The sequence below is a fragment of the Antedon bifida genome, chromosome 1 (assembly GCF_963402885.1).
Source record: "Antedon bifida chromosome 1, ecAntBifi1.1, whole genome shotgun sequence".
Lineage (NCBI taxonomy): Eukaryota > Metazoa > Echinodermata > Crinoidea > Comatulida > Antedonidae > Antedon > Antedon bifida.
In genome coordinates, this window is record NC_136226.1 from 29,792,852 (window position 1) to 29,819,954 (window position 27,103).

General features: G+C 32.9%; 4 protein-coding genes across 8 annotated transcripts in view; 1 reads left to right on the top strand and 3 right to left on the bottom strand.

The window, feature by feature from the left end:
• The window catches only part of LOC144849048 (uncharacterized), a 57,931-nt gene that overhangs the window by 9,733 nt on the left and 21,095 nt on the right, over positions 1 to 27,103 (bottom strand). For both annotated transcript variants that reach the window (XM_078706021.1, XM_078706012.1), the window contains exons 2-7: positions 7,010 to 7,140; positions 6,298 to 6,440; positions 1,854 to 1,995; positions 1,365 to 1,432; positions 605 to 749; positions 39 to 166 (exon numbers count right to left, since the gene is read on the bottom strand). In XM_078706021.1, the coding sequence (XP_078562147.1) occupies positions 39 to 166; positions 605 to 749; positions 1,365 to 1,432; positions 1,854 to 1,995; positions 6,298 to 6,440; positions 7,010 to 7,067 (684 nt within the window). In that variant the 5' untranslated portion in view covers positions 7,068 to 7,140. The remainder of the gene's footprint in view (positions 1 to 38; positions 167 to 604; positions 750 to 1,364; positions 1,433 to 1,853; positions 1,996 to 6,297; positions 6,441 to 7,009; positions 7,141 to 27,103) is intronic.
• On the top strand, positions 7,259 to 12,138 carry LOC144856057 (uncharacterized). Of its 4 annotated transcripts, XM_078714123.1 has the most exons (10): positions 7,259 to 7,347; positions 7,786 to 7,821; positions 8,055 to 8,161; positions 8,325 to 8,422; positions 9,013 to 9,128; positions 9,264 to 9,577; positions 9,662 to 10,616; positions 10,665 to 10,886; positions 11,375 to 11,498; positions 11,731 to 12,138. In XM_078714123.1, exons 1-10 carry the CDS (start codon positions 7,287 to 7,289, stop codon positions 12,056 to 12,058), a joined length of 2,361 nt encoding a protein of 786 aa, XP_078570249.1. In that variant the 5' UTR covers positions 7,259 to 7,286; the 3' UTR covers positions 12,059 to 12,138. The 4 variants fall into 4 exon arrangements, with proteins under 4 accessions (XP_078570249.1, XP_078570193.1, XP_078570310.1 ...); XM_078714067.1 differs by having other exon boundaries at positions 9,662 to 10,886; XM_078714184.1 differs by having other exon boundaries at positions 7,320 to 7,368; positions 9,662 to 10,886.
• On the bottom strand, positions 12,288 to 20,372 carry LOC144849069 (phosphoserine aminotransferase-like). The gene is made up of 10 exons (XM_078706046.1): positions 20,214 to 20,372; positions 19,764 to 19,824; positions 19,600 to 19,669; positions 19,263 to 19,459; positions 18,088 to 18,165; positions 17,756 to 17,853; positions 15,922 to 16,091; positions 15,293 to 15,421; positions 13,605 to 13,742; positions 12,288 to 13,188 (listed from the first exon to the last, which is right to left on the bottom strand). The coding sequence occupies exons 1-10, from the start codon at positions 20,280 to 20,282 to the stop codon at positions 13,077 to 13,079; spliced, it is 1,122 nt and encodes a 373-aa protein (XP_078562172.1). The 5' UTR covers positions 20,283 to 20,372; the 3' UTR covers positions 12,288 to 13,076.
• Positions 20,697 to 26,285, bottom strand: LOC144848914 (pyruvate kinase PKM-like). The gene is made up of 11 exons (XM_078705868.1): positions 26,168 to 26,285; positions 25,063 to 25,293; positions 24,586 to 24,677; positions 24,204 to 24,323; positions 23,580 to 23,766; positions 23,089 to 23,231; positions 22,726 to 22,853; positions 22,241 to 22,391; positions 21,920 to 22,072; positions 21,637 to 21,803; positions 20,697 to 21,490 (listed from the first exon to the last, which is right to left on the bottom strand). The coding sequence occupies exons 2-11, from the start codon at positions 25,250 to 25,252 to the stop codon at positions 21,205 to 21,207; spliced, it is 1,617 nt and encodes a 538-aa protein (XP_078561994.1). The 5' UTR covers positions 25,253 to 25,293; positions 26,168 to 26,285; the 3' UTR covers positions 20,697 to 21,204.

The following is a 27,103-nucleotide window of genomic DNA, read 5'->3' on the forward strand; positions in this document are numbered from 1 at the left end:
GGGCTGTATTTTGCCTATCTAGGCCTAGATCTACCTACCGCTTCTGTTCCATTGCATTGAAAGCCATTGCAGTCTTGGTGACTTCTACAAACAAAGTTGCTTGGTATTCCAGCTTGTGCTAACATATTATTCATGTCTGTACAATTACCAGCTTCAACAGCTATAACTAAATAGACACAACATTAATAATGTATACAATATAATAATAAAAATAATACATACAATATAATAAAAATAATACATACAATATAATAATAATAATGCATACAATATAATAATAATAATGCATACAATATAATAATATTGATGCATGCAATATAATAATAATGTATATAATATAATACTATGTCAGAGCCATAGCCACCAGTATGGTTGGTAAGGTTTAAACCTAACCACTTTTTCACAGAGGCCTTTGACAACAGAGTGGTTTCAACAGAAGCTGTCCCTTTTCTTGCGTAAACCGCATCACTTTATTTCTTGTGGCTACATCACTGTATGCATATAATATAATAATGCATGCATTTGGGAAAAACTAGATCTTTAAATAAAACAAAAAACACCAATAGATATCACATTGGATAATATTAATTTAAGGTATCAATACCTCTTGGTGGATTGGGATGACTGACATCGCTAGCTCTGGTTGGTTGAACGGTCAGCACGGTGTCACATGGCGGTGTCCTGATCACTAGATCTGAAACCAGAGGTACTGTCGTTGTTTTGCCAACAGCTGTCGTATCTAAGAAAAGCTGAGTAAACAAAATAATTAAAACATTAAAAGGTAGTTCATTAATTCTTTAATAAATATTACTACTGAAGAATGACAAATTTATCATATTATTATAATATATCTCAAGTAGAAAAGCAGAGAGCAGGGATAAATATTTAATCAATCAATAGATATATTCATTCAGTAGACAAGAACACTTATAAGATGTAAATAATAACAGCCTTCGCAATAACATTGGTCCGTCAGCGAATAGCCAGTTAAATGTGTTGCGGACCAGTTAAATAATCTAATAACAAGTCCGATTGGCCAGTTAAAATTTTAATAATTTTACTTAATTCATCTCTTTATGTCATTTCATACCTGGACTAAACGAAAACAAGGTCGATTTTTTCATTTTTGGTTTAGTTTTTCAAGTTATTTTAAGGCCTCCCTTATAGGCTCATATTCTGTGACCAGTAAATGGAGTGGAGAACCAGTAAAAATGAAAATGTACTATTCCTCTTGCCTAGTTAAAAAAAACCTTAAGGTAGACCCCTGAATAATCTGACAGATTAACGTCTTGGTATAATGTCAATTTAGAAAGTAAAACTTGACCTGATAACAATTCGGTTTCTAATTAACTAAAAGTACAAACCCCAAATCTCACTCCTTCTGTCACAGGTTGAAAGTCAACACGTAAGCTTGATTTTGATAAACCAAATTCTTTAAAAAAAAACATAGAATTAGGAAGTGTTATATGTTGAGAAAAAGTTGAGAAAAAAACAAGTCATGATTTTGAAAAAAAAAAACCTCTTTATTTTAACTCTCTCGCACTCACACAACAAATAAACCTTGGTATAACAAAAAATGATCTGCATATTTTTTTTTTCATACATGTCTAAATCTATAAACGGGAAGGAAGAAGGCATTCATTATGAGATTTTAGGTCATAGTTCATTTTGGCCAAGTTTGGCAAAATTCAGATAAAATCTCTGGCCTCTACTTGTTCACAAACAGACAACATAAATACATCGGTCCCCATACATACAGGGGTAAAAATATAACCTCCCCTAGGTGGAAGTAACTACACTGTGTGAAATCCGGCACTATAATATTTCACTTTGATTGTAAGTAAAACACTTACGGTCACTGGGTAAAGCAAATGTTGTTTGATGTGTAATGTTAGTATTAACATTAATTTGACCACTTGTATCTCGGAGAATGAATGTCATTTGTGGAGGAGTAGAACATGGTGACAACAGAATACGCATATTTAACTCCTTCCCCTGAAAAGTATAACAAAAGAAATAAACATTATTTTAATTTTTTTCATTTCATTTATTAATTTTTCACACATTGAACAAAATAGAACAGAAAAAAAAGATACAAAGAGGACAATATGGTATCCTCTCCATCTTCCACTCCCTAAAGGTTTACAAAAATTGTATTTATATTTGTGTGGTTGGTGTGATCAATTAACTAAAGTTCTGTCTACACTATCAAACTAGTTTGACAAAAAAGTGTGATGTGCTCAAATATGGGAGTGATATGCACAAATGGTAGTGATATGCACAAATATGGTAGTGATATGACATCATCATGTTCATATATGGGCACATCACATTTTTTGTCACATAAAGGTTGATCGTGTAGACAGAGCTTTACAATTTTTGGTTAATTTAATAATGATCATTATCATATGTGGTGTGACCAGACCTTTAGAAGAGATTACTGAATCATACAGTAGTTTGACTTGAGTGACTAAGTCCGTAACTTTCCTGTGAGTAAGCTAGTTTACATTACTTAACTAGACCGTTTGGTTAATTTGCAAAATTTGATAAAAAAAAAAAATCTGTATGGATTTAATTACAGGAGATATTACTCACTACACATCCTATGTATAGCCAACATACAGTATACAAGTAGTCATTTTATTTGAAGAAAGTTTAAACAAATGTGTTTAATAAAGAGGCAATACAAAAATTATTTTGTAAAGATGTATTGTCCCCTGAAAAAATAACTTCTTCAATTTTTGTTGTTGACTATGCCATTTTAATGTCACATTATAGTTATTCACTTTGAACAAAAATTGAATCGGGAAAAAATTTATTTACCAGAAAAAATTGTAATTTAAAGCAAAAAATAAGTCAAATTGGCTGCCAGCCAATGGGTTTTTGGTTGAATTTGACCGTTTATTTTGTCATTTTATATGAGAAAACATTTTCTTTTCTTTTCTTTGTTTTTTTTTACGGAAGGGATAAACTTTATTAAAACTACATAAGGTCTGATTTAATTAATCTTAGTTTTTCATGTTTTTGGGGACAATACATCTTTAATATATTGATAGGAAGAAAACACATTTGTTGATAAGTAAGTCGAATCGACAATACAATATCCAGATATCAAAATAATCAAGGATACAGGAATTGCACAATGTTTATGTATTCCTGACCTCAAATAAATGTGTTGAATATCTGGGAAGTCAGTACAATATTACGAGTGTTCATTTATGACGGGAAAAGAGGAACTAGTTGTCATGGTGACTGCACAATCCTAACATAATGTTGTTAATCATTTTATTGAACATAATCACAATTTGGCATAGAAACTAAAGCTCTGTCTACACTATCAACCTAGTTTGACAAAAAAAGTGTGATATGCCCAAACATAGTAGTGATATGACATCATCATGTCCATCTATGGGCACATCACATAACATAAAGTTTGATAGTGTAGAAAGAGCTTAACATGATGCTTTCAATAATTTTATTGAGCATAATCACAATTTGGCATAGAAAACGATGAGAAATATGGAATTTGGCAAAAACACTGAACTGAACACAGAGTATTTTATTAAAAAAAAAAATTAGGACCTTACAGTTTATTGTTACCTTATCTTATTATTATTTATTTACAACCAAAGAGTTTAAAGATCCATTCAAATAGAATAAAAGGTAAAAAAGTGGGAAATGGTGAGGAAACATTAACAGGAAAGCTGAATCACTCGCAACAACTCCTCAAAACCCACCTTTTTAATTTGCACCATTAATTTGTGTTCTTTTTTCTGTTGATTGTCTACATCACTATCAAACTTTATGTGACAAACAAATGTAATGTGCCCATATATGAACATGATGTCATATCACTACCATATTTGGGCATATCACTGCCATATTTGGGCAAATCATACTTTTTTTGTCAAACTAGTTTGATAGTGTAGACAGAGCTTTAGAGGCATCCTGCATTTGCGCTATATTAAATTAAATATTATTACTATTATTATTATTACTATTATTATTATTACTGCATCAATCGCCAACCAAATCAACAGTCCAAAGTTTCCACACCCCTACTCTGTCAAGCCACAATGCCTGCAATGCTCGCATATGCACAAATATAAGATTTTAACTCAAAATTTGAATACCATAACATCCTAGAATTAATTAATAAAAACTGTACTGTACTAAATCCCTCTCCTCAGCTTCACTTGGCTGTTAACTAGTTGCGGATACAGTAATACTCTTTGTCAACATAAACATGAAGTATTGACAAATGGAGTAGCATAGTGTTTAGCTAATCAATAAAAATATTAATGCCTATTGAAAACTTGCAGTTGGTTTCACTCTCAGTTGGAACATAGACTATATTCAATCTTGTTTCTACTGTAGGATAGACTATTTCTAATCTGGTTCTACTGTAGGATACTAGACTATTTAAATCTGTTGTAGGATAGACAATTTTCAACCATTGTTTTTAACTGTAGTATAGACTATTTTTATTCTAGTTCTACTGGAGACTATTTTCAATCTGGTTCTATTGTTGACTATTTTCAATCTGGTTCTACTGTAGACTATTTTCAATCTTGATTCTAACTGTAGACAATTTTCAATCTTGATTCTAACTGTAGACTATTTTCAATCTTGATTCTAACTGTAGGCTATTTTCAATCTTGATTCTAACCGTAGACTATTTTCAATCTTGATTCTAACTGTAGACTATTTTCAATCTTGTTTCTAACTGTAGACTATTTTCAATCTTGTTTCTAAGTAGACTATTTTCAATCTTGTTTCTAACTATAGACTATTTTAAATCTTGATTCTAACTGTAGACTATTTTCAATCTTGATTCTAACTGTAGACTATTTTCAATCTTATTTCTAACTGTAGACTATTTTCAATCTTGATTCTAACCGTAGACTATTTTCAATCTTGATTCTAACTGTAGACTATTTTCAATCTTCATTCTAACTTTAAACTATTTTTAATCTGGTTCTACTGTAAACTATTTTTAATCTGGTTCTACTGTAGGATACTGTAGACTACTTTTAATCATGCAAATGCAATATATTTCAATATACATTATAGTATTTTTCTTATACAATTGTCAAAATTGTATTTTTCTTTTATGTTGAATTTAAAGAGCTTATTGAAAACACTTAAAAATTGAAATTTAATCTAAGCCAATCAAATTAGATGCAATAAAATAAACTAATAACAACTTATTAAAATCCTTTGCATTACCATGGAAACTAGCTAGTATACTGGTTTTTATTGAAATGATTGTGAGGTTTAATCGTTATAACTTGAAAGAAACCTAAATAATAGTTTTCACTGTTTTTTGGTGAGAGGGGTAGGATCCTTTTTAAAAAAAAGGGGAAATTTTGTGACAATGTAACAGGGTGTTAACACAAATGATTGGAAATATGGCCTTGTTACCAAGGGGATATTTTAAAATTCATAATTGGTGTTTTTGATGTTATGGGAAAGCAATAACTGTCAATTATCTACCACGGACATAAGTTAACGCGAGCGTGTATAACATCATTTGAACGTGCACGCGTCAGGAGTCTCTAAAGCTTGGGGAGCATGGCAGTCACCAGACAGGCAAAGAAGACTTGGAATAAAACTTTGTTTTGGTCAAAAACACTGTTATCATCCCTATCCAGGTAACACTGTCAATAAACTTGTACTCTATAGAATGGTGTTAGAGTGTATATTGTCTGCACAATGGTTGAGATGGGATGTTTCGTAATTTTGTTTTGTTATTTCCCTTTTTATAGTGGGAAATATATTTAAGTTAGGTAGACAAACAATAAAGGAGACTTACATTGTTGTAATCATTCAACAACTCCAACGAACCATATAAAATTGAATCAGGGACAAAGGGATTCCATTTGGAAAGGTCTTTCAGGTACTGACAATTCTCTAATTGCTTTTTGTATACATTTTTTAAAACTAAATCTCCTTGCTAGTTTATTAATTGTTATATTGTATTAAATGATAGTACCTAGTTTTAGCTAGTACAAAATTTATAGACACATTCATTTATTCAGTCTACTACCCAACCAATGTGAAGTATACAATAACTGTAGACCTATGTATATAAATATTATTATATGCAGTATTAGTGATGAATTAAAAAAACATAAAAGCTCCATTTCGATAACAAAGTAAATTTCAGAAAAATATCTAGTGGGGATTAGAGTATAAGAATGCTTTTGTGATAACAGATTTTGAGACATAAACAGTAGTTTCATATTCTGAAGTGTCAGGATAGATTTTACAACTCTAGATTTACAATCTGCTTACCAATAAAGAGAAAGTGCAGTGTAGAGAAGTACAGTCGGTTGATTTGACGCATGTTGGTACGGTACCTCCTGGTAAGTTGCTACTTAAGTCGGTAATTACAGAATCTAGGTCATTACATTCTGGTTGATACTGACTCGAAACACCTAAAATGTGTTACAATACAGTTAAATGGGCTTAGAAAAGAAATAATGGTGAAATCAATTATGCATTTTAAAATAATAACCTTTGATTTGATTCAAAATGTTAATATAAAATTTTAAAGTAATATTTAGCTATACAGTACGTCATGTCATAAAAATAATAATACAGTATTATTCATGACATAAGCCTGCCACAGCAGGCATAAAACTAGGCGGCATTTTGAATGGTGTGGGGTGGCGGATGAAATTGAGAGACGCCGAAAAAACTTTTAAAAAAAATAAAAAAAACTTCTTCTGAAATTTAAAAGTCAACAATTTCTGTGAGCCGCTGGTGGTCATACAAACAGAAGAATTGAATTAAAATAATTTGTTTTAAAGAAGAAAGTCCAGCAGACAAAAATATTTATCAGCTCCTGACTTCCTCAACACCTCAGGATGTGACAAAACAGGCGAGGTAGCCTACACACTCGCATTACCTTTTACATCGTACCTTTTACCTGCCAGCCAGGTGGTCAGTATCGTTTCCTTCTCGCAGCCTGCCTGGCTAAACAAAGTAAATTGAATGTTCTTACCTGTTAATGATAGCGAAAACACTGCTAACAATAAGCATTCAGAGCTTAATGATATCATAATAACTACCCTGTTTAAATTTTGGTAAAAACGTTTTATTTCTTTACATGAATATCCGACAAAACATTGACTTAGTAGGCTAGAAGCTTCGCACAAAACGTTTTAATATTATTTTGTTGTTGTTTTTCTTTATATAAATAATAGAGGGCGGCAAACACAGTTTTGCGCTCACACCGCCGCCAAAATTAAAAACAAAATTTATCTAGGCCTAGCCAGGAAATGTCTTCTCTCCTCAGCAGAGAGGATGGCATTGAATATGAAGTTTACTGGACAAAATATGGTAATTATATTCTTGCGATGTGTAATTATTCAAGATAAAACTGTAGTATGTATTTGTATAATGGTGGATTACCTATTAAACCCTTATTAGCTATTATGTGGGATTACCTTAGAGAGGCTTAGCCTAGACTCTAGCCTAGAGTCTAGGCTAGAGGCCTAGGCCTAGTGTTTGGCAAGTCTCTAGCAAAAGAGCTAGCTTTCCTACCTGCTGCTGTACCTAGAGGGCCTAACCTCTAGTCTTTAGACAAAGTAGTAGTAGTAGTAGCCATGGCTAGAAGGATCTCCGGCTAGAATAGCTAGGGTAGTACAGTTGTTGTCCGTCCTACAAACTTTATATCATTTAAAAATAAAATCAAATGAATAGTATTTTATTATGTAAAATATTAAAATTCAGATTTGACCATAAACATTCTTAATTTGTTTTTTATTTTATTTATAGAAAGTGATGACAGTTCTTCTGAAGCATTTATTCCTGGTAAATAAATCTACCCAAAAAAAAAAAAAAAAAAGAAGATATAGGCCTATTGCATCTCTTGAGTGAAGAAGCCGGCATACATGTAAAGCTCATTTAGATGAAAAATAGACAAAAATATTGTGTCTAAATAAAGTTTTAAACTAGTAAATAATAACCCATGTAGATGTCGCCTAATTAATTTATGTCAGTGACATTTTGAAATATTGAATTTTTATTGTATATTTTTAACATAGGATTGACACAAAATAATAAGATGAAATCTTCAAAATTGAATGAAAGGAGAGTAAATTCAACAAAGTCAAACTCGGGGAAACAACGGGGATTAAAATCCAAAAAAGAGGTAAAGTCATCTGTATACTCGACTTGTCATAATATAAAATTAAATCATAATAAATAAAAAAATGGCAAAAAGCATATTAATCAACAATAATATACAATACAATGATATATAGCAAAAATAAAACGTGGTTCAGTATGTAAAACAAATGTATCTTTAATTTTAGAATTCAAATATGAAAGAAGATCGAGAGAAGCCATCTTTAAAGGATTTATGTGCAGAAGACAAGACACGGATTGCCAACTTAATAAGAGAGTTAGCTAAGTATGTAAAAAGAATACGTGCCATGCAGGAATGTAGTTTGTCTACACTATCAAACTTTATGTGTCAAAAAAATGTGATGTGCCCATATATGTGGAAATGATGATGTCATATCACTACCATATTTGGGCATTATCACTGCCATTTTTAGGCACATCACACTTTTTTTGTGAAACATAGTTTGATAGTGTAGACAGAGCTTTAGCGTGGTGTCAAAAGTTATGGATAGGGTAGAAAAAATTGTTCAGTTACCCAAAGGTTTCTTGGTTCGATTCTAAGGTGAGATTATGCTTAAAGCTCTGTCTACACTATCAAACATGTGACAACAAAATGTGATGTGCCCATATATGGTGGTGATATGTCCACATATGGTAGTGATATGACATCATCATGTCCATGAGAACATCATATTTTTGTATAGTGTAGACTAAGCTTTAGGTTGGGCAAACTGGGTGCACCCAGCACAATCTGAGAGAGCATAATTAGTGCCTAGTAAATACTACTCAGTATCACTATCTTTTGATTAAGATGATGTATATAGCTAGGGTGACAAATTGACAAGCGATATTTATCTCTTTTTTGCAACCTTATAGAACGGGTCGAGAAAAGGACAACGCAACAAATGAGTTGGAATCAGAAAGAAAAAAATATCACCTCCAAGAGCAGCAAAGCAAAGAGCAGTTAAAGTTGTTGGAAAAGGAAAGAGACAATATCCTTTACTAGTTTTTGAAAGCATACAATGGGTGCCAACTAGTTAATGTTAGGTGGTATGAAGCTCTGTCTACACTATCAAACTTAATACAATCTAAAACAACAACATACAAATATTCTTAACTCTTCATACCAGTAAAGAAACACTATATTGACTGCCAACAGCTTCTTGCGCAATACCAGCAGGAACTAAATGAAGAACAGTTGAAGGTGGCAGAAGCTGTTGAAAAGAACAGAGAAAAAGAGAAAGCTCTGAAAGCTGCACAAGAGATGGCAGAACAGAAAGCAGCGTTTGCTGCCAAAGTTGATGCGGAGAAGGAACGAGAAATTGCTGAGAAAGCTGCCCAGATTGTCGCAGAAAGAGAAATTGCTGAGAAAGCTGCCCAGATTGTCGCAGAAAGAGAAATTGCAAGATCATTGATTTCTGAGAATGAAAGATTTTCAATGGTGAGTAGTTAATGGAAATGATGTGGATATTGTACATTTTCTGTGTTTGAGCAAAACTAGAAAGATGTTTTTTTTTCTTTCCAGTATCAGAATGGTGATCAGAACCGGGCAAGACAAAATAGAACAAAATCTTCACATCAAAATCATTCCACAGTTGGTCCTCCTAAAGCGCATACAAAGATTCCTGTTGAGGGAGAGTTCTATCCAGCTATGACCAGTACAAATCGTACCCAACATGTAGGAGAATTTTATCCAGCTATGACCGGTACAAACCGTGCCAAACATAAAGGAGAATTTTATCCAGCTATGACCAGTACAAACCGTGCCAAACATGAAGGAGAATTTTATCCAGTTATGTCCAGTACAAACCGTGCCAAACATAAAGGAGAATTTTATCCAGCTATGACCAGTACAAACCGTGCCAAACATGAAGGAGAATTTTATCCAGCTATGACCAGTACAAACCGTGCCAAACATGAAGGAGAATTTTATCCAGCTATGACCAGTACAAACCGTGCCAAACATGAAGGAGAATTTAATCCAGTTATGACCAGTACAAACCAGTTACAGCATCATTTATCTCCACAATCAAAGGAATTAAGAAACCAGGCTAATAACCTCAAGGATCCAAACTGGTTTGTAAATGATGTAGAAGATCCCAGAAGGTCAGTGGAAGAGTTCCACACTCTTGAAGCTCAAGTTGATGACACTCCGACATTAGAAGATGAATTCACTCCGATGTTACCAGTTGAACGTCAAGAGTATAATGATACTGCTCCAGAGTACAGACAGAGCTACATGCACTTGACATCTGAACAAAGATGGAATGAACTTCTTCAGCACAGAAAAAAACTGCGCAACGAACAAGAATGGCTTCGGAGAAAGCTTCACGAGCAAGAAGAGTTGTTAAAACATCAACACAAAGTGGAGACTCATGTTCCAACAAAGCCTCTAACTCCTGCGCACTTGTTATCAGAACAGCCTAGTGAACCTGGTTGGCAGGTGTCACCTTCGAGGCCTACTCCTTTTCATCGAGAACCTGGTTGGCAAGTGTCACCTTCGAGGACTGCTCCTTTTCATCGAGAACCTGAACCAGTTTCAACTCAGAATATGAGAAATGGACATCCGGATGAAAGGATTAACAGTGGCTATCCTCCAAGAGACTTTAGTAGCCATCAACCAGGTAGTAGAAGAGTGGTTTCGGAACCTACACATAAACCTGCTACCATGAATGGAAGTGATGTAATAGCTAAGCAGAACCTTCTACATACACCTCCTTCAAAACAGACTGTAATAATGAAAGACAAAGGTAATGAAGAATAACAAATAACACAATTAATATGTTATTATTCAAATAAAGACAGAAACGAAGAAATTAAATCAAACAAAAACCGCGCATAATCTTATTTTATAATCTTAAGCTCTGTCTACACTATCAAACTAGTTTGACAAAAAAGTGTGATGTGCCCAAATATAGTAGTAATATGACATCATCGTGTTCATATATGGGCACATCATATTTTGTTGTCGCAAAAACAAAAACAACTGAATGTCAAATTCTACTACACTATTTTCAGTGATATAATGCTGTTTTAACATTTTTTAAAAAACAAACTTTTCGTTTAAAACTAAATCTCAAGTCATGCTGCTGTTTGTGCATGGAGATAATTTGTAGTAAAGCAACGACCATGACTTGAACCAAGGGCTTTAGGATTAATAAGCAAGCATGTCAACCACCAAGCTACAGTGCCGCTTTAACACATTTATTAACCTAGAGTTCTTTGATACTTTATACAGGCTGTTCACCACTTTATGTTGAGAGGGAAATACAGACTAGATTGGAACCTGATGCAGAATCAAGAGACAGAGTGCTGGATTCGAACCGCTACAAGACAGATACAAGATATATGGAAAACAGAAGGTTAGGTATATTTTTTTTACCTCCGCCAAGGAGGTATATGTAGTCGATTGCGTTTGTCTGTCTGTTTTGTTTGATAGCAGGATTACTCAAAAAGTAATTACAAGATCTTTACCAAAATGGAAATACAGATAGATATGTGGTCAAGGATCACTCTAACTAATTTTATAGTGTAGACCGAGTTTTAATGACTTTGAACTATTTGTTTCATATTTTTTATTTTCCTGTTTTATAGTTTTTTGAAGGAAATCGTAGACACTGTTGAGAATACTGGTATTACAAGGTATGATACGCCTCAAGACCCACCTAAAGTTCAACGACACCTTTCTATGCAAAAAGACTCGCTTTTATCAACACAACGCACCTTCTATATGCAAGATCAACCATCGTTTCAACCACGCCCTCTGTCATCTATTCTTCAAAATCCACCGTCATCTGGTCAACGAAATCCATCCGCAATACAATCGCAAACTTTTTCTAATTCGGACCTTCTTGATATTCCTGGCGACGACGACAACGCTGAAGAGTCCCAGATTCTTCAAGATATATTTTTTCTCAAATGAACAATAAATTAAATTGAAGAATGCAGTTAATGAAATGTATAGTATTTTAGAGAAATAAAGAATTGAAATTTTGTATAGATTATGTAATACTGGGCTCTATCTGTAATCTTATTAGAAGACCAAATTAGGAAGTATTTGGCAAGTCAAACCGAGCGGGCCGCCATTTACCATACCTAAAGAGCCAACAAGGGTTTGAGGCCGACTCATATGTGACAAAACAGAACAACAATTCTACATTTTCCAATGTTTAATTGATACTTTCAAAGTTAAGTTTTACATAATTATTTTACAAAGCTATATACAAAAGTTTACATGTTTGCAAATAAAACTAATTTCTTAAAAAAACACTAAAATAAAAACTGTCCTAATAGTCTAACCCTATTATATAACATGGTACAATACTACATTTTACACACTTTTCAGCTTTCAAGTGTATAGCATTAAACTGCACAAAGTATGTATTACGAATATGAACTGTTTAAATTTGTAATGTTCGAAAATACTTTTAGTATTTTAATACAACCACTATTGGGTAATCTTTGAACTTTCTTAAACTGCACTTATAATCTACATCAATTGCTATAGTACTGTACTACTGGCAAACTTAACTTACTTCTTATATGATAAATAGTATATTTAGGGCATTGTATAAAATTGCAGTGAGAAGATGGTAAAGAGAAAGTAATTGTTTTATTTTAAATATGGCAGACTTATATTACTTCAAAACATTTGGAAATCTAACATATGAGAAGCAATTTCTTATTATTTTGTTTTATATTTTATTCATTTGATATCAAGCATGATTTTCTGCAGCTAGAATAACAGTGGCATCAGCCAGTGAGTATTCAACAAGCTTATGAATATTCAACAAGCTTATGAATATTCAACAAGCTTATGAATATTCAACAAGCTTATGAATATTCAACAAGTTTATGAATATTCAACAATCTTTTAAATATTCAACCAGCTTCATAAACAATTAACAGTATGCAATGTTTGGTGTGTCAGCATTGATAATTTACATTAATGAAAAATATCGATCTTTGAATTCTGACATGAATTCGGCAAGTTTCATGGTTTCTTCAAGCGTCGTAGCATTGTACAGTGAAGCACGGATTCCGCCAACAGATCTGAAGATAGAAGTGCGTTTATTTAAATATCATATGTGGGATTTTTGTGAAGTAGTGTAAATATTATCAAAACGTATTGTAGTACACAATATAAAATGTGTGCTCACACACAAATGATTTTGACATTAAATTATAATTTACTTGGTAACTTATAATTACTGCACAGAGTAAAATTTATTAAGCGGTAACAGTACAAGCAGAAAATTTCATAGCTTGTCCCACGTATAATCTGCATCTATCAAATGCCTGTCCGCTCCGCGCTGTGTGTAAATAGTCGTAAGGAATAACATAGATTTTATATTGTAATACCGTTACTGCTCGTCTGTGTAAATTGGCCCTTTAAGCTTTTTACTATATCGATGAACTTTTTGTATACTGTTTGTTATTATTTACAAATACTTATTTATTCAAATTACCTGTGTCCTTTGAGTGAGACCATCCCTTGCTTTTTAGCCTCTTCTACAAACTTCTTCTCCAACTCTTCGTTGCCACCTGGCCCTCCTATCCTGTACGTGATATTCATTCTGCTTCTTGCACTTACATCAACTGGACAACTATTTAAAAATAAAAAATGTATTATTATTATTGCTTGATTGTTCACGAAGATTACAAGTATATATACAGCAGAGAAAAAAATCTATATCTGATTAATGTTGCCATATCTAAATTAAGGGGACACTTTCTTGTGAAACGAGGGCTACTAATCCAAGGCTCCTGGGTTCAAGTCCTGTCAGTGTCAGGATTTTTTCTAATGACAATTTATAACTCAACTCCCAAAGACTTGTAATAATTGTTTATGTGAGCATCTTGCATGTTTGTATTGTGAACAGGATTTCCACCTTTAAGAAGGATAGTGAATGAATTCGCTTATGGTTTAATCCTTGGCAATTTGCCTAAATATATAAAAACAAAACAATGTACAGTACAATTTACACTACACCAAGCCCTATTTCAGGGGACATGTTGAAGTAGTATAGGGGTTTTCCCCTTACTGTCCCGGAGGAGTGTTATACTGTAATACATACATATTTATCATACATGAATTAATATGATACACAGTGACAGTATAACCCGTATTGTGTGTTTATTTTCATATTGGGACACAAATGTTCCCTTAATAAGGGTGTCCCAAAAGTAGGTATTTAACCAATCTAAAGCTTTGTCTACGCTATCAACCTAGTGTGACAAAAAAGTGTGATGTGGAAGTGATATGCCCAAATATGGCAGTGATGTGCCCAAATATGGTAGTGATATTACATCATCATGTCTATATATGGGCACATCACATTTTTTGTCACATTTGATAGTGTAGACAGAGCTTAACATAAATTGTACTAAAATTTAGTAATGAATTATTTACAGGTTGTTTACCCAATACGTTTATGTCAATAATAACATTGTTCAATGCTACTGTGATTTTGTTGGCATTGAATACGGTTTAACTACATAATATCTGCCTTTTACAAGGTCTTATAATACAGTGCATAAACAATGTAAAAGTGATGGTATATTGTTGAAAAGACACAAATGGACCTTAAATGGATTAAGGTTTCAAAAGACTATAAAAGGCATGATTTAATACAAAATCAGAATATTTTGGGTTGGTCTTTTTAAACAGGTTATATACAAAACAAAATCCTGTAGATTTCCTGATCTGATCAACCTACAGTGCAGCGTACCAGGAAGTGTAAAGAACTCGGTAACCAAAACAAAGACTACAGTACTATAATTCATGTAAAGCCAGGCAAAGCAACATAATATCTATGCTCAACAAAGTTTAATTCATGAGGAGGTATAGTCAATGTTTTTTGGCAGGGAAAAATTTCAACTTTGAAATTTGTTTAGAAATACTGCTAATTAAACAGATTTTTAAGTCGAGAAACATAGTTTTTTTATTTTTTGCAACATAATTTTAGAACTGAGTAGCAATAAGGTTGTTTTGTATAGCTTTTTGCTATGCTACACTGGTGAAAAATATCTCGGTATCTTTGCCTGTTGTGGCATGAGAAGTGCACTTATACTACTTCATGTCTATTACTCACACACTATAGTGCAATTACATTTACTAGATATTGTATTTCAAAATCTCTCATAGTTTACTCACCAGTAAAAGTTTTCAGAGTTGTCAATGACATCATATAATAAATTAGACTTCTTTATACTTCGTTCTTCCATAACTTTAACACCACCTTGTTTTTTAACCCATTCAAATACCAAACCCATTATATAAATACTGTAAAAAAAAGAGAAAAGACATTTAAAACTATTAGTTATGTAATAGAAACTGTACAAAAGAATACTTTGGCCTTTAATCTATTCAGGGGTCACTTTACCCCTAATTGGGGTTCTACTAGATCTTGAATTAAGCAAGAGGAACTTGGTGTTATCATTAAAGATATTGTCCCCCCAAAAAATTATTTTTAAAATTTTTGTTGTTGAATATATATGCCATTTTAATGTCATTATTCACGTTGGCCAAAAACTGGATTGAAAACAAAAATTTCCCTGAACAAAATGTAATTTAAAGCAAAAAATAGTCAAATTGGCTGCCAGCCAATGTAATGGGTTTTTGGTTGAATTTAACCGTTACTTTTGTCATTTTATAACTGCAAACATTTTTTGGGGGTTTTTTTTACGGAAGTGATTAATGGCCTATTGAAAGTCTGGTTTTATTAATCTTCATTTTTCATGTTTTTGGGGACAATACACCTTTAAGCATTATTTTTAATTTACCTGTATACAGGTGGTGTATTGTACAATGAATTCATGCCAACTTGCGTCTTGTAATCAAGTATAATAGGGCATTCTGGGATTGATGTTCCAACCAGATCCTCTCTTACAATAACTGCAGTAACACCAGCACATCCCATGTTTTTCTGTGCTCCAGCATAAATTAGACCATGCTACAAAATAAACAAGATTATGTACAGAACATCATCAAAAGTTATACCAAAGGGAACTCAAAATAAGCAAATCTTTTAAGAACAGACCCTCTTAGTTCCAAATTCCCGAGAGAGAGCCATTTCCCCTCAACCGTATTCTTTTCAGAACAGCATTTTTGTAATACTCCAGGGAGTTGAAATTTTTCAAACAGTAATTTCATCATTTTATCATAAATGTATGAAAAAATGTTTCTAAAAACAAATATTCCTTATTAAATTTCCTGTAAAATGATGTATAATGTATATTTGTATGATTTATTTTTATTTATGAAATGTATGAATTAAAAAAAAATTCTAATTTTTAATTAAAATTTCCAAGAAATTGCTTTAAAAAATCGTATAAAAACGATAATAAAATGATATTTAGAAAACCCCAACAAACAAATATTTATAATACATACCTATAAATGTATATTTACTTGAACAAAAGTAATAATAGGAGAATTAGATACGAGTTATTTTATTCAAATAAACCGCCATCGTATAATCTTAGCCTAGGCCCAATCAAACCATCCTATCACCATCGTTAGTCTGAGCATGCCCACTATAAGCAAGTTACTCAGGCGAGTAAATTCTGACAACGTGCTGCATGGGCCTACAAACAATTCGTCTCGCGTTGCACATTTTTCAACAAAGGAGTCAGTATTTCCGGTTGTGTGACTAGATACGGAGAACGTGTAATCAACAAACAACATGATTTTGATTAATTAATTAGTTTTTAATTGATATTTCCAAAAGATTTTCATATAGCGAAAATTTTTTCGTTGACATTTTTCGAAAGAAAATTTTACGCTTGATCGAATAAAAGCTATCCCAGAATCCTCAGACAAGCAGAAGTTAGTGATTATCGCCCTCAAACACAGAAGGTACGTTTGGTGTGTATCGCCGACTAGGGGTTTTCAACGCATGTCCCATATGGTGTCTAACGCCGCCCGTGGCACTAAGAGGGTTAAAAACAATAATTAATAAATGGGGCTTATTTAACGCATTATACAAATAAAAAGCGGAAAACTAAGAGAAAAAAGAGTTTAAAAAGTGAGTTTTTAAAGCAGCCTTAAAATAAACGATTGAAGCAGCCTGGCGGATAGAAAGGTTGGTAAACCGTTCCAAAGGGCGACAGAGGCCCAAGGAAAGAAACAAAAACCATAATGCTGACACTGACAGGAATAACAAAAACGAATACAAATATCTATGGTATTCAAATATATAACTGTAGTTAAAATGTGTGCAACAATCGCTTATTTGCCATTGATACACACAATCAATTCTAGAAACCAATTATTGTGAACTAGTCCTGTTTTTAATGGCATATAATAACAGATTTTTATCGTGTCAATTGTTTACCACATTTCACGTGAATTCTTTGAAAATATGTACATAAACATATTTGTATTGGTTGAGCTACGAAAACAGTTAAGGTAAGGTTATCACTCAATTCACCATGCTACTTTATCAAGTCCAGGAGGATGAATTATTTACTCATTTAACTGAATAATAAAATGATCATAAACACATATGGTCATGGATTATTGTTAGAAAGGTACTCATTAATTACAGATGGCAAATTCAATCAAATTCTCCTTTGGTTGAATCATTAGGCAACAACAAAAAAGGTAATAATTTACCTTCGCAACATCAATTGGTCTTGACAACATATTTGATGAACTGTCGCAAACTAAAGGAACGTTAGGTAATGTGTATGGTGTCTGCTGGAATTCAACGCCTGTAAAAAATATCAGAAAAATCAGCATATTTTAGGTACTTTTTAAACGTATGAATATACATAAACCTCTATCTACACTTTATGTGACAACAAAATGGACATGATGATGTCATATCACTACCATACTTGGGCATATCACTACCATATTTGGGCACATCGCACTTTTTTTGTCAAACTAATTTGATAGTGTAGACAGAGCTTTAGAGAGTTATAGTATGATTGTATAAAACTCACCATGTACAGTTTCATTATTACAGTAATACAAATATTTAGCATCTGGATTCAGATTCCATGTGTCATGTGATGGGATACCTATTGAATAAAATGTAAACAAAAATATATTATCAAATCATAGTCAATGTTTTATATTTTTATTACTAACTTAATATCTTTTTTTTTTTTTCAAAGTAAAATTTATTTTAGAAATAAAAATTCTAAATTATTAATTCAACATTTTTCATGGTGATGAGAAGATATTGAATTGAAAAAAATGTTTAAAAAAATATATTATCAAATCATATTCAAACTGTTTTATATTTTTATTACTAACTTATCTTATTTTTTTCAAAGTATAATTTTTTAATACTGCAACATCATTGTCAAAAATAGAAATTAGAAATAAAAATTCTAAATTATTAATTCAACATTTTTCATGGTGATGAGAAGATAAAATGCAGAAGAATTTAATATTTATTCTCAAAACCAGTTCACTCTGGCTTGTACATAAGAGAGTTAAGTTCAGCGCAAACTTTATCCTTTGGCATTACAAAGTGACCTGACTGGGACATTTCATTTTAATAAGCATTTCTTCTCAATATGTTTTAATAAATTTCATTTTATGTACTGAACTTCTTAAAAGAACTATTAAATAACTGAAAACACTTTATTAGATTTGAGTTAATACTTAAAACCACAAACAGCTGGTGCATATAGAATAAACACCCCTATTAAAGATAATGTAGCAGTCCAACATAAAAGCTTTACGCTTTACTGGCCTTATTAGGATTACTGATTTCCTTTACAGTCTACTTCCCCCATATTTGGAACATGCGATATTGCATCAGCCATATTAGGTGAAGCTCCTCCCATATTTGGAAGCCATGTAAGCTATTTCATCAGCCATATTAGGTTTTCAATGTACCTTATTAGGGTGAGGTTTTCTAGCTGCCATATTAGGGAGATATCTCCCCTTATTTGGGAGACAGTTATAGTAAACTTTTTTATTCAACATACAAATGGATATTCCATGTTTTTCCAAATGAAATGAATGCATTTTTACTGAATTTAACTACTGCTTAAACATCTAAGTGTACAAAAACACAATTTTACGCAAATTTAGACAATTATTTTGTCTAAAATATCATATTCAACTGTAATTATAATGAATAACTTCAATGAATTGTACTAACCTGTGTAGGCTTTTGGTTTATTGAAAACCTCTTGTACTTTGCCATATTTCTGTGCCTCTTTTAATGCCTTTGCTGACCAACTTCCAGTTACAATGTAATCGGCTGTACCCCCATTTAAAATATTCATGGGCACCGCACTAAATTGACCAGTACCGCCTCCAGGTAAAAATAACACCTTGTAATTGTCTGGAATTTCACTGAAAACGGAAAAAATACACATTTAATACAAAAATATCATTTTCTTTTATTTTAAATTACTGAGTATTTTTGGGGGTTTATTTTACGAATGTTTTTAAAAATATTATTCAAATCATAAATTCTATTAAAAAACACTCACAGCAAGTCTCTATAATCTTGTTCTACTTTGTTCATTATTTTACCAAATTCAGCAGAACGGTGACTGAGTTCTGAAATAAGAAACACAGACAGAGGTTGAACGATTTTATTTAAATTAAAAAAAATATGTGGCAATTGTTAAAATTTTAAGAAAAAAAACCTTACCCATAATGCTGACTCCCAACCCAGAATAATTCATCATTTCTCGCTGAGCAGTTAAAAGAACCTTTAAAAACAAAATTGGGATATCATTATCAGTAAAAATAGCAAGGACGAGGAAGCAAAAAAAAAAAAATGTCATTCTTATTATTGACATAATGAATGGACAATAAGAACAAGATGGCTCCACTTTAATCTTATTTTTTTTTAGAAAGATCGCATGGGCTACAACACTGAATCAACACCTTTATTTAGGTCGTAATTAATTTTAGTTAAATAACAGCAAATAATCAATTAAATTTAGTCCTGTTGGATTCTAAACGGGCCTAAATAAAAAAAACCGACCTTCTTTGTTTTCCTTGAGGTTGGCCTATTCTAAAGTATCAGGATGGATGTCCTACCATTTCCTTCAACACACCTTTAAATTAAACGATTGTAAAGGCTGTAAAAACCTACCTCTTCGGGTAATTTTGCTGGTCCTGCGGCGAAGTTAATCACTCTTTGATGATCAATAGCGTTGGCCATCTTTCTTACTTTTTTCTCGATTTCTGAGGAGATATTTTTTGTTGAACACGCTTGACCACACTGCGACTTCACAATAAATTGTGATCGGAAAAATCCAAACAGCGGTGACCGAATCATAATAAAATTGACACTAAGCACAGTTAGCGCGTCACGAATCCTTGACTGTTATTGGATGCACGGTAGTCGGATCATTAATATACACGATTTGATTGGCTAACTAATTCCATACAACACGCGAATACTTCATGCTAGCTTAGTTCTCTGCAGGTGAGTTTCAAATAGAGGGCGACAAATAAACTATACTGCTGCTCCTGATATTTTTTTGTAATGGAAAGTTTTGGGGGAAGGTCTGTACAATAATGGTTATATTTACGTAATATCTTTAGAATATGAATAATACAAAACTACACAAACTTTGTTTTTCTAGTTTATTTCTTTGTGCAACTCAAACTTCTTTGAGTAAATGCTGTATGGCCCGGTTCAGTACACGCTCACATCTATTATCCTTTTTATTAACATGGATAAATAAGAAAAATAACTTTTTCTGCATGTATATGGATTAAATATTGTATATACTGTGTTGTTTTCTAATTGAACTTTAACTGCAATTCTAAACTAACCGACAAGGTAACAAAAAATAAAATTCTTATTACTTGCATCTATAGTTCTTAAAATTATGGCAAAAAATGGAAATAATAGCTTTGATATTTGTATTAATATATTGTTTATATAATTTATGCTAATTATATATAGTATAATTATTAATAGATATATGAATTACTTAACACATGGGATTGATCACATCAACTCAAATAAAATTGTATAATTTGACAAATAAAATCAGGTAATCTAGTAGCTGCATCTTTTTTTAGAAGTTCAACTTCAATCGGATGAAATATTACAGTTTTTCAATGCTAAATTTCTAAGCTGGAATAATACGCATAGTGTTGGTGAAGCCTTGTCCTCCACGCCATCCGGTAATGCAAATAATTGCAGCGCCCTCTTTGAAGAATCCTCGCTTCTTACCAATGTCAACGGCGTATTTAATACGGTTATCTACATCTTCTTGCCACTCGGCGCAAACAGGTTCAGAATAATGTACCGGGAAACAACCACGCCATAAGTGGATCTTGCGAAGAACACCCTGATCACGGCTTACGGTAAGCACGGGAGCCAGTGGCCTGAATCTTGATATCAGATGTGCAGACCTGTAAAAAGTTTAAATTATAAGTATATAATATAATACATTACAGATACCTATAATACATTACAGATACCAATAATACATTACAGATATCTAATAGAGAAAGTATATTTGGTCACAATTCATAATAAAACAGATTTTGCTACATACTTCCCTGTTCTTGTAAGGACAATAATAGCGCCAGCCTGACATTTAAACGAAGCACCAACAGCAGCCAAGGCAATGGTCTCGGCAGGGTCAGTTGGAATTGCTACTTCACGAAGACGTTCTTCGTATGACTGTCGGTGGAATAATGCCGCCTCTGCTTCACGAGCAATCTGATATATATAATATAATATTATTTTTTAATTTGTTAATTCATTCAATATACTGACTGGTTAAACATATTTATTTGAGCATAAAATTATAGAGAACAAAGGACATTATTTCTTACCGAGTGCATCATTTTAACTGCTTCAACAGGGTATTTCCCTTTCGCCGTTTCTCCTGACAACATAATACAGTCACACCCATCTAAGACTGCGTTGGCGACATCACTGGTCTCTGCTCTAGTAGGGCGTGGATTTTTAACCATACTCTCTAACATCTGTATAAGTAATAAAAGTGGTTATTTATTATTCAATCAAATAAATGTTAATTTCTTTATAAGTTATGACATCATTGTGTCCATATATGGGCACATCACATTTTTTTTTCCACATAAAGTTTGATAGTGTATGTAGACAGAGCTTTAGATTCAAAGATCTTTCTTTACCTGTGTTGCACATATCACTGGTTTTCCCACTCTATTGCACTGGCTTATCATTTTCTTTTGTGCTAAGAAAACCAACTCTGCTTTGATTTCAATACCAAGATCACCCCTAGCAACCATCACGCCATCTGTCACCTTCAGGATGTCCTCAAAACTAAAGAAAAAATGACAAATTGTAGACAAAAATTGTAATTTAATACTACATTTAAGTTGTATACAAATGCAATGTTGAACTGAAGATAATGATCTATCTTTTGCATTTGCATTATGCTGGTTGTGCAACACACCATATTAGGACTTATTAATTGTTATTAAATATTATTATTAGTTTATATTAATATTATTTTAGCATCTTGTATGCAATTTAACAAATTTCTATTTTGGTCTTTTTAAATTGTTTCTTAATATTGTTCATCAGTTTCGGCTAGATCGACCACCCTCGTAAAATATTGTTGAAATAAAATAAAAATAAATGAAACTATACATACTTTTGCAGTCCCTCTTCATTTTCAATTTTGCTGATAACGAGCACTTTTTTCCCAGCTTCCCCCAGGCATTCACGCACAGCTTCCACGTCCTCCTTCTTACGAATGAACGATGCAAACACCATGTCAATCTAAACGAGAACAAGTTCAAGACAGTTAATTCCTTAAGAATATAATAATTGTTGAGTTTTATTCATGGTAATGGAGTAATTTTGGGGGAAATTATCAAACTAGTTGACAATAAAACTGTGATGTGCCCAAATATGGTAGTGATATGATATCATCATGTCCATATATGGGCACATCACAATTTTTTGTCACATAAAGTTTGATAGTGTAGACAGAGCTTAAAAGTGATTGACTTACACCATGTTTTACTCCGAATGCAATATCCGCTTTGTCTTTTTCCGACAAGGCAGGAAGATCCACTTTCGCACCAGGTAGATTAACACCTTTACGACTTCCTAGGCTCCCTCCGTTTATAATGGTACAGTCTAGGTAGTCCGCCCCTTTAAATATATGAACAAGCTTATAATCATAATTATAATAATTTATTGCAAACTGTGGCACACTTTGATGATAAAGATGCGTCCAAATAATAACTTAAAATGAAACAAAATAAATAAACTGTGTTGTGTTTAGATACACACAAATGGCATATAGAAATACATAAAATTAATTTCATGGTATGAGTCAAAATAAATCAAAATATGGTTTGAAATCGAATAATGTACTACAGATTGAAGAGAAATGCACACTAAGATTAGGAACTGAGATTAGAATATCTATATTAGCACACAAACCATATGGTATCGAAGTGTACATTCTAAATTACTATGATTTTTATCAGTGTTTACCTTTTCTATCCACTTGCAGTGAGATAAGGCCATCGTCGATGTACACAACAGCACCTAGGTCCATGATCTTGGGCATGTTCTTATAGTCAACATAAATACATTCTTCAGTTCCACATTCTGAGTATTTAGTATCAAACGACAGACGGATCTTATTTCCAGTTGTCAATTCTATTTCTGCAGAACCACCCTAAAATATTAAATATAAATCAAAGAGCTGCATAGGCAGGGCAGATAGAAAAAATCAAACAAGTTAAAACTGCCTCAATATTAACGACATGTTTTGGGCATAGCCCATCATCAGGTGAAGGGATTGTAACAAAGGATAACATATATCAGTCACAAAATTAAATAAACTGGTACACAACAAAAAACCAGGGTGATAACAAAAAATATAGGAAAAACTGGTGATGCAGCAGAGTTAGTAGTACTGTATATAAATATGAAGCAAAGAGCTGCATAGGCAGGGTAAATAGAAAAAATCAAACAAGTTAAAACTACCTCAATATATATTGTCAATGGTCACTGGTTTAAAAACAATAATCTGCTAATAATCTTTTATAGCTCTTGATGTTCAAAGCCTCTTGGGGTGCCTACAGTATATACCCTGGTCATTTTATGACTTACCCCCTTTAGAAGTCCAGTTCTTATTTCAGGTCCTTTAGTGTCCAAAGCAATTCCCACATTTCTTGAGAAGGAAAATCTGCTTCTTGCTTCTTTGATGTTCTTAATGACACTCTCATGATACTAAAAACAAGTCAATATCAGATTTTAATATAACTGCTTCTTAGGCATTGTCTACACTATCAAACTAGTTTGACAAAAAAGTGTGATGTGCTCAAATATATAGTGATATGCCCAAATATGGTAGTGATATGGCATCATCATGTTTATATATGGGCACATCACATTTTTTTGTCACATAAAGTTTGATAGTGTAGACATAGCTTCACACAAACAGTGTACTGTACTACATGTACATGCTTCTCACTTTATTTACTGTGTTTACCTCATGTGTTCCATGTGAGAAATTGAGCCTAGCAATGTTCATCCCGGATTTCATAATCTCCTCTAAAATATCAACGTCTTTAGAAGCTGGACCTGGATTTTTAAGGCAAATAATATTTTTATTTTTACTAAAAGCTTTAGTGAAAGTAAGTACAGCATCTCAATTTATAAACATTAAAAATAAACACAATTTATTGTTGTAAATGTTTTATGCAGGGATTTCCACAGACTAACCTGAACCTTGCGAGTTTTATAATCATAAATTAAGGGTCTTTCACACCTGTTCTGGCGCAGTTCTGGTCCGTTGGCTGCAAATTAAATCGAAATTCACAATGCTCCATGCCGGCTTTGCACCAATCGATGAGTGTGTCCATGTGAAAACAAAACATTGACGTTTGAACTGAATTGCTGGACCAGAACCGTGCTGGAACAGGTGTGAAAGACCCTTTAAAAAGTATGAACCATTTGGTATACCTACCAATAGTACAGATAATACCACTGTTGCGGACACTGCCTGGCGTTGAATGGATTTCAAGATGACTGTAGTGATCCAATTGGGACACGGCATTTATGGTAGCTGGATGCGCAATCTGCATAAAATGCTCACTGTCATGACCACTTATGTGACGCTCTGTTCGAGGGCGCTTTGCCATCTTCTCAGCAGCCATATTTCTCTGTGTATTTTGGTGAAAATTGTTTCTACTGAATACTGTACAAGAAAAAAGGATACAAATGATTGTCTTTATTATTTCTTATTACTCGTTATGCACTTGTCAATTGTATGACCCACTATACAACCTCCGGTGGAGGTGCGTCATGGAGAAATAATAACTGACTCAGGGGTGCGTAAAAAAACCTTGATGGTACGTCACATCAATGAACAATAGCGTGTCAATGTCCGTCACTTTACCACCCACCATATCATAAACATGGTCACAGTGCGTCAAAATGGGTGCGTCATGGTCACCTTTAAAGGTAAAAGTCACATTTTATTTTTGACGCACATGGTATTCATAAGGTATGACGCACATGGTATTCATAAGGTATGACGCACATCGGACAAATGACGCACTTCTCCCGGGGGTTGTATGGGTCATACAATTGACAAGTGCATTATTCCACAATTGGAATGTAAGCCTATTTATTTATAAATTCATTTATAACAGCACACTTTATTTAGGTTTATCGGCTGGATGGACCACCCTCGTAAAATATTGTTGAAATAAATTTAAAAAAAAATAAAATAATGCGAATATATAGCCTGGACTAGCTAGGTTAGGCTTACCTCTCTCCAGCTAACTACTTGAGTAGGGGCCAGCCCTATATGTCTAAGCAAAGACAAAGTCAGCTGACTGAGCAGCCTATACTATACTAACTAGGCCTAGGCCTACAGAATATTATGTAAGCTCATTCCTCAGGCCGGCTTCAAAGACATACCATCATACCATGCCATGGAGCTTATAGCTAGCAGGACAGGCCTACAATCTTTGAGTAGAAGCCTATATATGCAGTAACATTTATCGACAATAATCTAAAATACACACTATTGAAAAGCTCAAATAGTTCATATCTAATGTACTTACAAGACTGCAGAACTTTGGAATGCTTTTTTTCGCTATCTACCGGTGCCGCTAGAAGAAGAAAAACACACTGGCTGCTCTTTTTCTTTTCCTTGAAGATTGATCTTCCGGTTGAATGAGTTCAAGTTCATTGGCCAATCAGAAGTACGAATTTGCACGGTGCCTGGAAGAGGAGCGTGCATGGGAAGAGCATGCATGTGCTGCTTTATTGGAGATTTTACAATTTTATGAATGGTGCCAGATTACAACAATCGTGAAAATAAATATTATATCAATACATTAAATTATATGAAAAGCGAATACATAGTTCTATAATTATACTAATTATATAAATCATAGAGATATTATAGTTAAAATACATTTTTGTAGATGCAAGAAAGGTTTTTGTTTTCCATGAAAAATATTCATATTATTTCAACACAAATTAAAGTTTATAGTTTCTAATTGAAATACAAATGTAGATTAAATCTTTTCATCAACGACCGTGTATACGATCTTTGCTATTATTATTTCAAATTAAGAATAATAAAAGATTATTATGAATTTAAATGTCTCTATATTAATTAAAGATAGAGGGCAGCAGAGTAATATTTTTAAAGACCACAAAATTATTTTGTTCAAAATTATTTTATTATAGAGGGCGGCAGACTGAAATGTTTTAATTGTCACAGAATTGGACCAAGGAAATTTAGATTTTAATCAATTTGATTGTTATTATTTTACTGTATAACAGTATATTAGACCTTGGAATGTTGAAGAAATAATTATAATTGGGCAAGGAAAGGTTTATATAGCTCATCACAAAGTTTTCTTATGGAAATAAATGATAAAGGTACACAAGCAACACTTCCGTTTTTTAATGAGCATAGGCCCTATAGTGTAGAACAATTAACATCTATTTAAAAACTCAGCACAATAATATAAAATCTTTCTTTAAAC

Excerpts from the sequence above, each read along its gene's own strand:
- LOC144856057 (XM_078714067.1), top strand. The coding sequence starts at position 7,287 with ATGTCTTCTCTCCTCAGCAGAGAGGATGGCATTGAATATGAAGTTTAC. Across the intron at positions 7,348-7,785 it reads AGTTTACTGGACAAAATATG|AAAGTGATGACAGTTCTTCT; the intron begins GTAATTATATTC and ends TTTTATTTATAG. Across the intron at positions 11,499-11,730 it reads AGATATATGGAAAACAGAAG|TTTTTTGAAGGAAATCGTAG; the intron begins GTTAGGTATATT and ends CCTGTTTTATAG.
- LOC144848914 (XM_078705868.1), bottom strand. The coding sequence starts at position 25,252 with ATGGCTGCTGAGAAGATGGCAAAGCGCCCTCGAACAGAGCGTCACATA. Across the intron at positions 24,678-25,062 it reads TGGTATTATCTGTACTATTG|GTCCAGCTTCTAAAGACGTT; the intron begins GTAGGTATACCA and ends TTAAAAATCCAG. Across the intron at positions 21,491-21,636 it reads GTCCTTACAAGAACAGGGAA|GTCTGCACATCTGATATCAA; the intron begins GTATGTAGCAAA and ends AACTTTTTACAG.
- LOC144849069 (XM_078706046.1), bottom strand. The coding sequence starts at position 20,282 with ATGGCCAACGCTATTGATCATCAAAGAGTGATTAACTTCGCCGCAGGA. Across the intron at positions 17,854-18,087 it reads TAATAATGAAACTGTACATG|GCGTTGAATTCCAGCAGACA; the intron begins GTGAGTTTTATA and ends TATTTTTTACAG. Across the intron at positions 15,422-15,921 it reads AATACACCACCTGTATACAG|TATTTATATAATGGGTTTGG; the intron begins GTAAATTAAAAA and ends TTTTTTTTACAG.